General features: G+C 39.5%; 2 protein-coding genes and 1 long non-coding RNA gene across 3 annotated transcripts in view; 2 read left to right on the top strand and 1 right to left on the bottom strand.

Moving 5' to 3' along the window:
* Positions 1 to 17482, top strand: part of LOC309504579 (ankyrin repeat domain-containing protein SOWAHA-like) — an 81801-nt gene that overhangs the window by 23915 nt on the left and 40404 nt on the right. The window lies entirely within an intron of this gene.
* On the top strand, positions 2278 to 16156 carry LOC309504598 (phospholipid-transporting ATPase VD-like). Its single transcript, XM_082177767.1, has 6 exons — positions 2278 to 2402; positions 8444 to 8644; positions 9161 to 9241; positions 9330 to 9434; positions 13145 to 13332; positions 14337 to 16156. Exons 1-6 carry the CDS (start codon positions 2283 to 2285, stop codon positions 14521 to 14523), a joined length of 882 nt encoding a protein of 293 aa, XP_082033893.1. The 5' UTR covers positions 2278 to 2282; the 3' UTR covers positions 14524 to 16156.
* LOC309504606 overlaps positions 4013 to 17482 on the bottom strand; it is a 384924-nt gene continuing 371454 nt past the window's right edge. Inside the window, exon 2 of the long non-coding RNA XR_014208128.1 lies at positions 4013 to 7693. This is a non-coding gene — a long non-coding RNA (uncharacterized lncRNA). The remainder of the gene's footprint in view (positions 7694 to 17482) is intronic.

The raw sequence follows: 17482 nt of genomic DNA, 5'->3' as shown, positions 1-17482 counted from the left end.
TAGGGAAATTGGGAAATGAGGGAGGGGCATGTTAATATTTTTAAAGTGCCCCCATTATGCTATTCTATAGGTTCCTAATTTTGTTTTGGAGGTCTCCTACAACAGGTTTACATGCATCAAAAGTCCAAAAACACTTTCATTTTTTTCATAATATACATTGCACATCACCACATTTTTCAATGATTCTCAAGTGACTCATTGGATGATTTGGTCTCTCTAAATCCCTCCTTTCCGTGAGCTTACACTGTTCTGATTGGCCAGATTGCTCGGTCTGTTGTGATTGGTCTACTGCTACCAGCATGTTTCAGAAGCTAATCTTCCATTACCATAACTGAACTTCAGCTCCAGAGGGTTCCTCAGTCCTCAGAGATTGTACACACGATACAGTCAGTCAAGTCAAGTAAAGTCGCAGCTCTAGAAGAAAAGCATTGTCCAGTTTAAGTACGTTTTTGATTGATTCATTTCCGTTGTAAAAATCATGAGTTATTAACTTTGGGGGCGCTTACACGACACCGCCCTCAGCCGAAAACTTTTAAGGTGTTCCGGCCATTCATTTACACAACAATGGTGTTTGGTGGCCTGAGAATGCAAACTTTGAAATAGGTTTTTTAAAATAACTTTGAAATAAGTTTAGAAAACGATAGCGTTATCATCTCAAAAACGTGAATCTGTGAAAACAGTGATGGCACGCACAAGCGTACTACGTGTTTGGTCAATAGGTATGCGCGTTTGAATGCTTATTTGCGCGGATGCAACGCGTAGTCTTTCTTTACAAAGTGACATCGCCAAATTACAAGTTTACGCGGATCCATGTGAACGGGAATCCCCCTGACAACAGTTTTTATCTGTACAGAGGAAGAGGGGAGGGGGGAGGCCGAGGAGGCCTTCGTAGGGGATAGTCAGATAGCGAGCACGAGTCCGATGATGAAACATTGGAAGAACTAATTATTCAACCCGAACCTCCAACGCAAGGACAACTTGAGCTGGACGTTTCTCAGTGATACGCTACTCAGTTTGTCGTACATTATGAGATGTTGCAGCTGTAATTCCTCACCATCAGCACTAACAAGTTTATATCCATCAACAAACCGATGAGTATATTTCTAATTTATTGTGGGAACTGGATCATTAACTGTATCAATAACAGCACATACATTAGCCAAGCACTAACGTGAATGACTGATGTAACATTAAAGTTTAAAAAGCAAATCTTGCTCCATCCTTCATCGTTACTAAAATTAAAGATACATTTTTGATAGACATTTTTTTGTCTGATAAAAAAAATGTCAGTGTGTGGGCAACTTCGCCTACTAAGTTTAAAAAAAACCACATTCAAGTGTTGATAAAAAAAGAATGCACAGTTAGAATAAAACAGGTTAGTTATGATAAAACAGGTTTTTGTTGTTGTTGTTGTTGTTGTTGTTTAAAAGGAGAGGCTCTGTTCTTTCTATTGATATATTGCATGTTCAGATATTCGGGCCATGAAAGTTTCATGTAAATGATTCAAAATGCTGGCGGTAGCTGGCAAAAAATTTTTTTAAACGCTGACGGGAAAGAGTTAAAATAACACTAGAATAGAAGAATAGAATCGGCCATTTATATAGCGCTTTCATGTGTACTACTGTACACCCAAAGCGCTTTACAATCATATCAGGGGATCTCTCCTCAACCACCACCAGTGTGCAGCATCCACTTGGATGATGCGACAGCAGCCACAGTACAACGGCGCCAGTGCGCACACCACACACCAGATATAGGTGGAGAGAGGAGAGAGAGTGATAGAGCCAATTCAATGTAAGGGGATTATTAGGAGGCCATGATTGGTAAGGGCCAATGGGTGGAATGTGGCCAGGACACCGGGGTTACACCCCTACTCTTTACGAGAAATGCCATGGGATTTTTAATGACCACAGAGAGTCAGGACCTCGGTTTTACATCTCATCCGAAGGACGGTGCTCTTTGACAGTATAGTGTCCCCGTCACTACACTGGGGCATTAGGACCCACACAGACCACAGGGTGAGCGCCCCCTGCTGGCCTCACTAACACCTCTTCCAGCAGCAACCTGGTTTTCTCAGGAGGTCTCCCATCCAGGTACTAACCAGGCTCAGTCCTGCTTAGCTTCAGTGGGCAACCAGTCTTGGGCTACAGGGTGATATGGCTGCTGACTATCACTATAATGATGAACAAATAAATAATTTATAATAAGCATTCCATAAGAAAAGAACTGTCAGTTTAGATTTCATGGTGACTTTAAGTGCTGTGTTTGTCTTGCAGGCCGTCATGGCCAGTGATTTTGCCATCACTCGCTTTAAACACCTGCAAAGACTGCTGCTGGTTCACGGACACTGGTGCTACTCAAGACTGGCCAACATGGTCATCTATTTCTTCTACAAGAATGTGGTAATTATCACCATGGCAACCAATTTTGTTACATTTGTATAAGAAATGAGTGGCGCTTGACTTGAGCGATTAAGCAATCACCTAGCAACAACCTAGTAACCACCCAAAACAACCTAGCAACAGCATAGCAACGTGTCAAAAACTCTCAGAACACCTTAGCAAACTTATAGCAACTTCCTGGCCAAACCCTAACATTGTGGGATTGAGTTTGTTAAGGTTTGTCGAGGTTGATTCTCGTTGATTTCGCTGATCGATTGCTCCTGTCTGCCTCGTTGCCTTGCCTGCTGTGAGTGTGTTTGTTTGCTTCGGTGCTGTAAGCTCCGTCTTAGCCTTGTATTTCTTTGTTTTGAACCATCATTTACTACCATTTCTAGTTGTTTATACTACTACATTTTACCCAACATCTCAGATTAAACTGACATCGCTAGCTTTTGTTATTAGTACTACTAGCACAAAACGCTAGTAATTCGCTAGCCTGTTAACGCGCCACCCGTGCGCTCAGGTATTTTTATTTATTTATTTTTCTCTCGCGCGCCCGCGCCTTTGAGTTCATAAAAGCTCAGGTGAGTAAGAATCACTCAACAAACACGGTGAGTAATGTCTTGTCCTGTTATTGTCACCTGCACTTCATGTCACATGTTTAGCATAGCCTTCTCTGTCGACAATATAGGATTTATATGTGATAAATGTAAGGAGACAGTTAGGTTGACAGAGAAGATTTCAGAATTAGAAACACGCATCCAAACTTTAATTGAGGATAGTAAGAGTGCTAGAGCTTCAGATGTTTTGGATGTGCATAGCATAGTGAACACTTTACATGAGTCGGTTCCGGCTGAAGTAGAGCCTGTGCAGCCGGGCAAATGGGTGACAGTGAGGGATCGCTCTAGTCGCGGATCTAAAAACCACTCTTCCGTTCCGATTACCATAACAAATCGATTTGCCCCGCTCAGTGAAACACCCACTGAGAATGATTGTGCCCTAGTTATTGGCGATTCTATTACACGGAACGTGAAAATAGAGACACCAACCACCATAGTCACATGTTTGCCGGGAGCCAGAGCGCCTGACATCAAAGCAAATTTAAAAGTGCTGGCTAATGCTAATCGTAAATTCTCTAAGATCATTATTCATGTCGGCACTAATGATGTTCGACTCCGCCAGTCGGAGATCACCAAAATTAATATTAAAGAGGTGTGTGAACTTGCAAGTACGATGTCAAGGACTGTAATTTGCTCTGGCCCCCTTCCTGTTCGCAGGAGTGATGAGATAGTTAGTAGATTGTGTTCGCTTAACGGTTGGTTGTCTCGGTGGTGTCCGCAACATAATATAGAATTCATAGACAATTGGAAAAGCTTTTGGGGCAAACCTGACCTGTTGAAAAGAGATGGTATTCATCCCTCCTGGGATGGTGCTGCTCTTCTCTCTAGTAATATGGCTCATAGTCTTAGAGCTCAAACATGACAATCTGGGGCTCAGGTCAGGAAGCAGACAGACTGGCTAAACCGACCGTCTGCTAGCGGCCTCGCGTCACCCAGGTCAGATAAATCACATCACATAGAGCCTCTTTCACCTAGCTATCATCATATAGAGACTGTGTCTGTTCCCCGAATTTGGAAATCCAAAAAACGTTTTAACCCATCTAAGGTTAAAAATTTAATTGATGTTCAACAAATAAAAAACAGCTATAATACAGATGAGCAAATGCTAAAGCTTGGGTTGCTGAATATTCGATCGCTTACTTCAAAAGCACTCATTGTTAATGATATGATTTCAGATAATAACCTAGATGTGCTGTGTTTGACAGAAACCTGGCTAAAACCAAACGATTACATTACTTTAAATGAATCAACCCCGCAAGATTACTGTTATAAACATGAGCCTCGTCTGAAATGCAAAGGAGGAGGTGTTGCTGTAATTTATAGTAATAGCTTCAAAACCACTAAGAAATCAAGTTTTAAATATAATTCTTTTGAAGCATTGGTGCTTAATGTAAAAATATATAGTGTAAACGATAAATCACGTTTGAGATTTGTGCTGGCTACTGTATACAGGCCACCAGGGCACCATACAGACTTTATCAAAGAATTTGCTGACTTTCTATCAGAATTAATATTGACTGCAGATAAAGTACTAATTGTTGGTGATTTTAATATACACATCGATAATGAAAAAGATGCATTGGGATTGGCATTTAAAGACATTGTAAATTCAATTGGAGTTAGACAACACGTGTCAGGACCTACTCATCGTCGTAATCATACTCTAGATCTAATATTATCACACGGAATAAATGTTGATGCCGTTGAAATTCTGCAGCAGAGCGATGACATCTCAGATCATTATCTAGTCTCGTGTAAATTACATTTAGCCAAGGCTTCAAAGCCGACTCCGTGTTTCAAATATGTGAGACCTATCACTTCTGCTACTAAAGATTGCTTTATTAATAATCTTCCTGATCAGTTTCATCATCTCAGCATCCCGGATAGCTTAGAAGAACTTGATATTGCAACAGAAACTTTTAACTCTCTCTTTTCCAGCACTTTAGACACAGTTGCTCCGTTGCGCTTAAAGAAGATTAAAGAAAATAGTCCAACGCCGTGGTACAACGAGCACACTCGGGCCCTTAAGAGAGCAGCCAGAAAAATGGAGCGCAACTGGAAGAAAACGAAACTAGAGGTATTTCGCATTTCATGGAAAGAGAGCTCGATTACTTACAGAGAGGCTTTAAAAGCTGCTAGATCTGCTTATTTTTCAACCCTATTAGAAGAAAATAAACATAATCCTAGGTATTTATTTGAAACGGTGGCTAAACTAACGAAAAATAAATCTTCAAGCCCAGAAGTTTCCAAGCAACACAGCAGTAATGACTTTATGAACTTCTTCACTTATAAGATTGATAATATCAGGGACAAAATTATAACTATGCAACCGTCTACTACAGTATCGCATCAGGCAGTGCATTGTAGCCTCCCTGAGGAAAAATTTGATTCGTTCGTTGCTATAGGAGAGGAAGAATTTACTAAACTCATTAAATCATCTAAATCGACAACATGTATGTTAGACCCTATACCGACTAAGCTACTGAAAGAGATGCTTCCAGAGGTCATAGATCCTCTTCTTAATATCATTAATTCATCTTTGTCTCTAGGATACGTACCAAAAAACTTTAAGCTGGCTATGATTAAACCGCTTGTTAAAAAAACGCAACTTGATCCTACAGAATTAGTCAATTACAGGCCGATCTCTAATCTACCTTTTCTGTCAAAGATATTAGAAAAGGCAGTATCCTCACAACTGTGTTCCTTTCTTGAAAGAAATGATATCTGCGAGGATTTCCAGTCAGGATTTAGACCTTACCATAGTACCGAGACTGCTCTCGTTAGAGTCACAAATGATTTGCTCTTATCATCCGATCGTGGTTGTATCTCGCTATTAGTGTTACTCGATCTTAGTGCTGCATTTGACACCATTGACCACAACGTTCTTTTAAATAGATTAGAACATTATGTTGGCATTACGGGAAATGCACTAGCATGGTTTAAATCATACTTATCTGACCGTTATCAGTTTGTAGCAGTAAATGATGAGATGTCTCATCGATCACAAGTTCAGTATGGCGTACCACAAGGCTCAGTACTAGGACCGCTGCTGTTCACTCTGTACATGCTACCCTTAGGAGATATCATTAGGAAACATGGAATTAGTTTTCACTGTTATGCTGATGATACTCAGCTGTATATTTCTTCAAAACCTAACGAAACTAATCAATTCACAAAATTAACGGAATGCATAGCAGATATAAAAAATTGGATGACTCGTAATTTCCTACTTCTAAATTCTGAAAAAACAGAGTTTCTAATTATTGGACAAAAAACGTCCTCACGTAATAACCTAGAATACTGTCTAACACTCGATGGCTGCTCTGTTAAGTCTTCGTCGTCGGTTAGGAACCTGGGTGTGCTCTTTGATACCAATCTTTCATTTGAAAGTCACGTGTCTAGTATCTGTAAAACTGCATTTTTCCATCTTAAAAATATATCTAAATTACGCTATATGCTCTCATTGACAAATGCGGAACAATTAGTTCATGCGTTCATGACCTCAAGGCTAGATTATTGTAATGCTCTACTGGGTGGTTGCCCTGCACGTTTAATAAACAAACTACAGCTGGTTCAAAACGCAGCAGCTCGAGTTCTTACCAGAACCAGGAAGTATGACCATATTAGCCCAGTTCTGTCAAAACTGCATTGGCTCCCTATTAAACATCGCATAAATTTTAAAATATTGCTGATTACTTACAAAGCACTAAATGGTTTAGCTCCGCAGTACTTGAGCGAGCTCTTAACGCATTATAGTCCTTCACGTCTATTGCGATCTCAAAATTCCGGCCAGTTGATAATACCTAGAATATCAAAATCGACTGCTGGCGGTAGATCCTTTTCCTATTTAGCACCAAAACTCTGGAACAGTCTTCCTACCATTGTCAGGGAAGCAGACACACTCTGTCAGTTCAAAGCCAGATTAAAGACACATCTCTTTGACCTAGCATTCACATAATACATTATAGACTTCTATAATTTAATGTTAGGCTGCATAGATTAGGTCAGCCGGAACCGGGAACACTTCCCATAAATCCTGATGTACTCGTTACATCATGAGAAGAATGGCATCTACGCTAATTTTAGTGTCTGTGTTTATCCCGAGGTTTTCCTGCAGCCTGCCGGATCCGGGCCGTATCCAGATCTGACGATGGACCTTCGCCTGGACCCGATGACAACGCAGTGCTGAAGTTTCAACTAGTCTGTCCCTATGGAGGATCCCTCTACCACTCTACAGATAAGGCGTTGTCGGGAAAATTCGTTTCGCGTTCCTACCCCTAAGCGACAAAATAAAATAAAATTCTTTATCAAAATTTATAAGGAAAGACAAGTACTTTTACTTTGGCTTTTAGGCTTGGCTTGTAGGGAAAATCCAAACCTGCGTAATTTCAAATGCACATAACTATAGAACCCATTCTAAATGCGCATGTGAACGCCATCAGCGTTTCTCACAGGTTCGCGTTTAAAGTCTGTGTAGAGGGAATGGTGTCGTCTTAGCGGCCCCTAATTTAAAAACAAATGATCGTTGCGACGGAAGCAAATCAATCAAAACTAACTTTAGATGGAAAATAACTTAACTCTGCTATAAAGCCAAAACAATCTCTGTTACCTTAAATTATACGCTTATCTCTGTGAAGCTGCTTTGAAACAATCTACGTTGTTAAAAGCGCTATATAAATGAAGATGACTTGACTTGACTTAACAAACAAGCACAATGCAAAGATGTAGTCTACTAAGCGTAATAATACCAGTTTTACATGTGAATATTAACATTTGCACCATTTTTTAAAACTCAAAATACAACAGACTGAGAAGGGGGGACTGTACAGGGGGCCCAAAGACCAGGAGGGCTTATAGGGATCTTCCCTAAGGGCCGAGGTCCTGGAACAAGATTCCCTCACAACCCACCCCTCACAACCCACCCCTCACCCTCCGGAATGTGCAATAATACGATAACCTGTAAAGAGGGCCCAGTCATTGTCAATACAGTGGATAATCCTTTTTTCTTACCCTAATCTGGCAACGTATTTCAGGGTATAAAGACTTTTCAAAATGCGGTAAATAACAGCATGAGCAACATATGATTTTATTAAATTTTGTAACATCTTAAGACAATGTTCACAATTAATATTAGCAGTTGTTTTGCATTTTTTTTGCTGAAGAAAAGTAAGATTAAAATATGCCTACTTTCTACAAAGTCAGAATATGTTCAGCACTTTGGGGGGACATGTTGGCTTTAGGTCAAACTGCAAAACCAGCACAGAATTTTTTTGAACCAAGTCACATGATCCACATACTCCAAACAGACCCAGACATACTGATTAAAGAGTATGTGTTGCCCGTTGCCCGTTTAAGGGTTAAAAACACTTATGAAATATAAGTGATTAGCATTAACACTTGTTTAACTAACTTGAATTAACTAACCTGTATTATCTCATGCAGGCGTATGTGAATCTGCTGTTCTGGTATCAGTTCTACTGTGGCTTCTCTGCCACAGCAATGATCGACTACTGGCTCATGATATTTTTCAACCTGCTCTTCACCTCGGCTCCTCCCATCATGTTTGGGATAATGGACAAAGAGGTGTCAGACTCCACTTTACTGAGCCTGCCCGAGCTGTATAAGAGAGGACAGCACTCAGAGGTGAGAAATCACACTGTCACTTATGACAATCTATCATTACTATACCACTATCTTAACTCATGTCTGGGGTAATTGGGTTAAAAGATATTTCTATTAGAAAATTCTGTAACACTTTATTTCTATGCTCCCCCAAAAAACATTCTACTGACTATAAATAACTTTGCAACTACATGTCAACTAACCCGAACCCTAACACCTAACCATTACAGCCAACTACAGTCTACTACTACAGTCTACTAATACTCTAAAGATAGTTAGTTGACATGTAGTTAACTTACAAATTTACTTGTAGTTAGTAGAATGTCTAAAGTGGACCATCGAAATAAAGTGTAACTGAAAATTCATATTATAAATGAATAAATGTTAGAGAATCAATTTAATTCAACCATGGCAGTTAGTTATATTTTCTTAATGTGTTCAGCTATTATTTTAATAACAAATACCATAGCAAGTTACAAGTATCTAACCATGGTAAAGCATTGCATGTCTTGTAACACATTTAAACGTTTGATACAGGGCTACAGACGTTCAACGTTTTGGATTGCAATTCTAGATGCTTTCTATCAGAGTCTAGTGTGCTTTTTTATTCCATACTGGGTAAGAACATCTGTTCAGTCTCTTGTCTGTTTCTGTATCATGTGTTTGGAGTAACTTGTTATCTGATCACTGCTTGTACTTTCTCAAGACATACAACGGTTCAGACATCGGCATATTCTCGTTCGGCACTCCCATGAACACGGTCTCTCTGTTCACCATCATCCTGCATCTGGCCATTGAGATCAAGAGCTGGGTGAGTTTACGCTCCAATTCATCACTGCAGAACACAATCACACGGCATCTCACATTCACTTCGTATACAGCGTGGTCAGGGTACCACCATATTTAATCTTTCACAGGAATGAAAACGAGGCTGTGAGGGATAGAATACAGTGCGTTTAGTGTATCATAATCATAATCAGATTGTTCAGCAGATGAAATGTCTTTCAGAAAAAAAAACTTTCTGTATACAAAAACTCATTTAAAACCGCTTGTTGTGAGTAGTGAAAATTATGTGATCTTCAAATTCTATAAATGAAAATTAAAAAAGCGTTAAATTAAATATGGCTTCTAACATTGCTAATGTCTATTGGTGCAACATTTTCTTTACTGATTATCATTTTAAATAAAGAATGATTGTGAATGACAACACTGATAAATCATGTTTTTAAAAGGCTCAGTTATTAGATCACTTTTGTTTTGTTCCCTGGTGCCAAATTATAGTATGAGTCAAGTTCTCTGTGATAGTTTTTGCTACTGTACCTTTAAGACTAGGTAAACAGTCTTGGTTATGAATGGCTAGCATTTTTTGTGTGTGAAATGAGTAAGAGCATTTTTGTAAGAGCATGTTTACTTTGCCTGCATCTCTTATTGTTAGTTATAAACTACAATTCAAAAGATTGGGGTCAGTAAGATTTATTAAGAAATTGAGACTTTAATTATGTACGGACAAATTAAATAGGTCAAAAGTGACAGTAATAACATTTATGCATTTAAATGCTGTTCTTTTGAACTTTCTATTCATCAAAAAATCCTCAAAAAAAGGTCTAAATCTGTGTTAGTGAGCACTTATCCTTTGCCGAGATAATCCATACACCTCACAGGTGTGACATATCAAGATGCTGATTGGACAGCATGATTATTGCACAGGTGTGCCTTAGGCTGGCCACAATAAAAGGCCACTCTAAAATGTGCAGTTTTATCACACAGCAAAATGCCACAGATGTCGCAAGTTTTGAGGGAGCGTGCAATTGGCATGCTGACTGCAGGAATGTCCACCAGAGCTGTTGCCCGTGAATTGAATGTTCATTTCTCTACCATAAGCCGTCCCCAAAGGCATTTCAGAGAATTTGGCGGTACATCCAACCGGCCTCACAACCGCAGACCACGTGTAACCACACCAACCCAGGACCTCCACATCCAGCATCTTAACCTCCAAGATCGTCTGAGACCAGCCACCCGGACAGCTGCTGCAACAATTGGTTTGCATAACCAAAGAATTTCTGCACTAACTGTCAGAAACCGTCTCAGGGAAAATCATCTGCATGCTCGTCGTCCTCATTGGGGTCTCGACCTGACTGCAGTTTGTTGTGGTAACCGACTTGAGTGGGCAAGTGCTCACATCTGATGGCATCTGGCACTGTGGAGAGGTTTTCTCTTCATGGATGAATCCCGGTTTTCACTGTACAGGGCAGATGGCAGACAGCGTGTATGGCGTCGTGTGGGTGAGCAGTTTGCTGATGTCAACATTGTGGATCGAGTGGCCCATGGTGGCGGTAGGGTTATGGTATGCGCAGTCGTATGTTATGGACCACCAACACAGGTGCATTTTATTAATGGCATTTTGAATGCACAGAGAAACCGTGACGAGATCCTGAGGCCCATTGTTGTGCCATTCATCCACGACCATCACCTCATGTTGCAGCATGATAATTGCAGCAAGGATCTGTACACAATTCCTGGAAGCTGAAAACATCCCATTTCTTGCATGGCCAGCATACTCACCGGACATGTCACCCACTGAGCATGTTTGGGATGCTCTGGATCGGCGTATACGACAGCATGTTCCAGGTCCTGCCAATATCCAGCAACTTCGCACAGCCATTGAAGAGGAGTGGACCAACATTCCACAGGCCACAATCAACAACCTGATCAACTCTATGCGAAGGAGATGTGTTGCACTGCGTGAGGCAAATGGTGGTCACACCAGATACCGACTGGTTTTCGGACCCCCCCGGACCCCCCCAATACAGTAAAACTGGACATTTTAGAGTAGCCTTTATTTGTGGCCAGCCTAAGGCACACCTGTGCAATAATCATGCTATCAGCATCCTGATATGCCACACTGTAAGGGATCCACTGGAGGCAAGCTTATTGAGAACCCAAGTGCAGTTTATTTAAACAAAATAAGATTAAAGAGATGGTTCTGAGTAATTTCAATCTAGAGTCCTTTGCACCATGACCTCGAGCCAAACACCGTGAAGAGACTCAGACTTGGCAGGCATGACGTGAAGAGACTCAGACTTGGGAGGCATGACGTGAAGACACTCAGACTTGGCAGGCATGACGTGAAGACACTCAGACTTGGGAGGCTTGATGTGAAGAGACTCAGACTTGGGAGGCATGACGTGAAGAGACTCAGACTTGCCAGGCATGACGTGAAGAGACTCAGACTTGGCAGACATGACGTGAAGAGACTGCAGGCATGCCAGGCATGACCTGAAGAGGCTCAGGCTTGGCAGATACTGCGGGTTTGCGGGGCTCCTCTGCAAGTAAATGCACAGTAAATGAGGAACCGCTCAATAACAGGGCATAGTCTATGTATTGTGCCAGAGACCAATGAATCCCCCCCAGGCAGCTGGGAGCAAACAGGCTCATTTAAACCTACCCTAAAAGGTCCTTGAGGGCCGCATCATTAAAGTCCAACAGGTGAGAGAGTTCACAAAACTCTGCCACATAATCCTCGATGGCCCGGTTGTCTTGATGAAGACAAAGGAGGGCAACTACTGGGTTCATAGTTGGTCAAGTATTCTGTAAGGGATCCACTGGAGGCAAGCTTATTGAGACCCCAAGTGCAGTTTATTACAAATAAGATCAAACATGAAACAAAAACATGGCGTGGCATGAAAAACTCAAAATGAACATGAACATAGACTTACAAACAGTGTTCTACAGGAAACAATACTTGACCAAGACACATGGCAAACATGAGGGCATAAGACAGGACTAATGACAAGAGACACCTGTGAACAATGATCAGACAATTAACCAATGACAAGACACATGGCAGGATCACATGACAAACAGTGAATCACATGACAAGACACAGAAACATGACAATGACAAAACCAAAACGTGACACATACCTGCGAGGTGGATGGATTATCTTGGCAAAGGAGAAGTGCTCACTAACACAGATTTAGACAGATTTGTGAACAATATTTGAGAGAAATAGGCCTTTTGTGTACATAGAAGAATTCTTAGATCTTTGAGTTCAGCTCATGAAAAATGGGGGCAAAAACAAAAGTGTTGCGTTTATAATTTTGTTCAGTGTATATTCATATAGAAAAAATATATTTTGCATTGTAATAATATTTCACAATATTAGTCTTTTTACTGTATTTCTTTATTTTTATTAAATAAATGCAGTCCAGGTAAGCATACGAGACTTCTTTCAAACACGTAAAAAAAATCTTACAGACCCCAAACATAATGATAGCATAACCAGAATAAAAGTATGTTCTTCTAACTAGAATAATAATAAAATGAGTTAATTGTGTGTTAATATTTGAATATTCTAAAAACAGTCAATCTTTTTTGCAGCTTATTTTCATTTAATCATATTTTTTTTAACACTTTAGAGGTTTTTAAGGTTATAGCATGCATGTCTCAATTATTCTCTTTGTAAAAGCATGCATAAAAAAGTATTTTTAATGAAATGTCCTCTTTTTGTTTAACTTGCAGACGGTGGTGCACTGGGTGATAATGATCGGCAGTGTGCTGGTGTACTTCATCGTGACTCTGGCCTACAGCGCCATCTGTACCAGCTGCAACCCTCCCTCCAACCCCTACTGGATCATGCACAAACAAATGGCCGATCCCATGTTTTACCTCGTCTGCATTTTAACAACTGTTGTTGCTTTACTGCCAAGGTAACCAAAGTTTAGCATTACCATTATGCGTATAATAGCATCATAGCAATGACGTTGTTTAGATGTCATACATGAATAGAGTGACCATCTGGTTATTGCTCAGTTGCAGGACAGTAGAAGTGATTTTGTGTGTGAGATAAATTTACTACTATTACACTATGCAAATATTGATTTACATTAGTTGGAAAGCCTATTTGCCATCACGTTGGATGATAACATTTTAAATCGTAATTTTTTAGTATTAGATTTCTTATTGTGTGGTATTGTAATTTCAGGGAAGAAATAAAATAATACAGACATAATTAAAATACGGGAAAAAGCTCCCAATTTCGGGACTTGGTCACCCTTTACAAGAACGAATGAAGTCTAGTCTCACGTTAGTGTCACTGAACCGCTGTAGCGCACACACAGTCTGCTCCGGTCCAGAGACAAGACATCACCGAGCGGATCATATGTGTGAGTCGGCGCAGACCAGAGAACGTTTTCGGACTCGGACCCATTTGAATTCTGCACATAATGCTATATTTTAAAGCGATATGGAGGCGATTAGGTGGAAACTGCGGCTTTACTGAGTTCAACGGCTCTGGCCGAGATGTGATATAAACTAAACGCTTTTGGCTATTTTAAAAAAGGGGAGGAGCTGTTAGATATGTCCCGCCCTGTCTTCCTGTTTCAGTAGAAATTACGTCAACGCATTGAATAATGCTGCGCGTTTCAATGCACTTCAGTGGGACTTTAAGAGGTTTGAAGCAGCGCTGCGCAGACCAATCGTTGTATGACATTAAAGTACCGCGAGAGCAATTCGAAAGCATACAGAGCTTTATTTACGACATGGCGTGAATGCAGTATATTACATTTTATAATTTTACTGATGCACCGATTTTTATAGATGCATCATTACACCCCTAATGAATGCAGCACTTCAAATGCAAATGCAATAATTATTATTAAAAATGGTCTGTTCTCTCAACATGGCCCTTGTTTACTACTTTTTTTTTTTCCAGGTACACCTTGCATGTCCTAAGGGGAACTCTGGCACCCTCCCCTCACCTCAGCGCACGGCAGCTCGAGCAGCTCCCCCCCTCCCATCGGGAGCAGCGGATCAGAGAGTGGCGTGGTCTCCGAGACACGTGCATTTCTCCTTCTCTCAGATCCCAGGAACACAGCTCCTCTCCCTGCCCCAGTGCATAAAGTACACACCACAGTCCGGCACGCCACCCTTCCTCATGCACAGAGAATGACAATGCCGCAAAGCTTGAATTCTTCAATACACAAAATTGCCAAAACTGAAAAGATATTTATGTTTTGCACACATGGATGCACTGCAGAGGGAACTTCCGGCAGCATTTGATGCCAGGTTTTGCAGTGCTCATGCACTCCAAGGAATGAAGCTGGGCTTTTCAATTTTGAATGTGCTCTTTGCTCTCACAAACCATTTGCATGATCTTCACTTGTTTCTGGGCGGCTCAGTCCACACTTGATCAATACATGCATATAATTTCTCAGCGGCGTGAAAGTAATCTGTTCGGTGGATGCAGCTGAGCCTTTTCCCTTCTGCGAAACCAACTTCTTGTTGTCATGTGGACCACATTTGTATGCATTTGCGCTTTGAGCTGCTCATGTAATAATTGAGGTTTGCAGATGTTACATAATATCTTGGTTCATTTATTCAGAGCTTGTTGTGCATGCTGACAGAAATACAAGCACCAGTGAGATTAAGGAGGCTGGATCTTCTTCTTCTTCTTAATTCTTAATAAATTGATTGGCTCATAAGGCTTGTTGATGATGTCTGTGTGCGTGTGCGTGTAATACACTAAGGCAGATCACACAGTCCTACGCCGAGATTTGAATATTTAATTGCACTGCTGACGTTTGGCTGACGTTCTTCACTCATGACGGGGTCAGTGATGACCTCACGCTCAGACAGATCATAACCGAGCGAGCGTGTCTCTTTTCCCCATCCTTCCAGCATGTGTGTAACATACACCACCGTCAGGGGGAAAAAAGTGTCCATCGCTGCTTCTATTTGCAGAACCCAGGGCGGTTTTATGTAATGATGACAGACATGTTTCTGACGGGCCGCTTCTGCTCTCTGGTGGCAGTTTGACGAACTGCAAATACTAGCATCCATTTATTAAAGCCACGTGACAGTGTTTCATGTCACTTACTGAAGGATTTCTTTAAAGGCAGGAACTACGGGTAAACAAGCTTTAATTTAAATTGAACTGCTAAATTAAATTGTATTAAATAAGTAATTATACACATACATTTTTTATATGATTTTCAAACTTTTATATATACAAACAAATGTCACTTTGTGTGTGTGTGAAAAGGGTTATTTAAAATATTATTTGATAAAAAACCTGTATGTAGTATGTAAATGTACGTTTGTAATGACATTCTACGATGCGGTTTGTAATTAAATGTTATGTATGTCAATATTTTAATTGAATTCAAGAAGCAATGTTTAGAAGTTTGGGTTTCTATATTTGTTATGAGAATTACATTATGATTCATGTTTGTAATATGAACAAAATAGGAAAATGACTTTTAAATTATGCTATTTGATTCTGTAATAGGTGAATGGAATATAAAACTATAAAAATGCAATTTTTATTTTTATGCATTTCAATTGTGGATGTTTTTTAATAGTTTTAACTATTGTGGAAAGTCAAAATTGTTAAATCCAACCATCAACCCTATCTGACCTCCCCTTTAAACAATGAGACCACAAATAAAATCAAAAGAAATAAACAAAACAACAACAAATAACACAGTTTGTAATATTGACCTTCCTTTGAAATGTACATTAATATTGAGTATTCTACATACTATCAAAAATATGTTTAAAAAAAAACAGTAAAGCTAAAGCTTGTTTTGTGAATTACAGTAAATGACATATCAGTTGCACTGGTTTGCTATTTATGAGTCTACACCAAATCCTAGATATGCAAAGTCCCATGAGAAGAGATACTTTATACAGTATAATTTCGATGATCAGAGTAACACGAGGACAGTGTAAATGCATATTTTACTTTGAATGTTTATAAATCTAAAAATAAACAACATCACAGTGTTTTATAGGCGCCAGAATGTTCTGTACCCAATTGTCATTGAAAGATTTGCATTGCACAAGTACAAAATGAATTTATAGTGTACAAATAAAATACGTTATATGTAAAGTTATTTATTGCCAGAGAATTATTGTTTTTCATTTAGTGAATTATAATGAATAAATTAACCCGTTTATTCTGTAAAAATCACTTTGCAATATAAGGTCACATTTGAGTTATTGCATTACATGAGCTAACAATGAGAAATATGTTTTTACAGCATTCATTAACCTTTGTTAATATTAGTTAATGAAAATCATTAACTAATATTAACAAAGGTTAATGAATGCTGTAAAACATATTTCTCATTGTTAGCTCATGTAATGCATTGACATTCATGTTAGTTCACAGTGCATTAAATAATAGAAATGTGACCATACACATGTATAAATGTTGGGATTAACAAAGATTGAGAAGTAAGATTAGTAAATGTAGTAGAAATATTGCTTATTGTTAGTTCATGTTAACTAATGTAGTGAACTAATGTAAACAAATTAAACCTTAAAGTAAGTAATGTTACCAAATTACTTGTTAGGATTTGTCATTTTTATAAACTATAAAGAAAAGTCTTCCTTTTTTCCCTAACTAGCTTAATGTATTCTGGGCAATAGAAGAAAGGTTAGGCCATAAAACACAAGCAATTTAACAAGTCCCAGAAGGCCAATGAATTTTACAAAAAGAACCGGTTTCATGTGTGTGTGCACTTGTGTGGAACTGTAAACACTTTGTATTCAAATCCCATCTCTGAGCTTCAATCACAAATCATGTTTTTACTACAGCAGCACTTCCACACTAATGATCCAGATGTGTAGTCAGATGTTCCGTTTCCCATGCTAAATTTTAATTACCCAGTTCTGTCTAATGGCTCCCAAATGCAGACTGCCTGTTCACATAGGTAGACTAAAGTGGATATCTAAATGCTTTAATGCATCTAACATGTGGGCATCATATCAGGAAACCAAAAATGTTAGGACACCTCGCTGTGGATTTGCTCGATGTTGTATACGTGTTGTCAGTAATGAGCACCTCCTCCATGA

The sequence above is a fragment of the Leuciscus leuciscus genome (genome assembly GCF_965113295.1).
Source record: "Leuciscus leuciscus genome assembly, chromosome: 8".
NCBI lineage: Eukaryota > Metazoa > Chordata > Actinopteri > Cypriniformes > Leuciscidae > Leuciscus > Leuciscus leuciscus.
The sequence above is the reverse complement of the archived record's forward strand: the minus strand, read 5'-3'. Positions and strand labels throughout refer to the sequence as shown.

Bases quoted from the DNA above. Each gene is read 5' to 3' on its own strand.
- LOC309504598 (XM_082177767.1), top strand. From the start codon at position 2,283: ATGGCCAGTGATTTTGCCATCACTCGCTTTAAACACCTGCAAAGACTG. The intron at 9,242-9,329 runs GTAAGAACATCT...TACTTTCTCAAG, and splicing joins GCTTTTTTATTCCATACTGG to ACATACAACGGTTCAGACAT. The intron at 9,435-13,144 runs GTGAGTTTACGC...TTTAACTTGCAG, and splicing joins CCATTGAGATCAAGAGCTGG to ACGGTGGTGCACTGGGTGAT.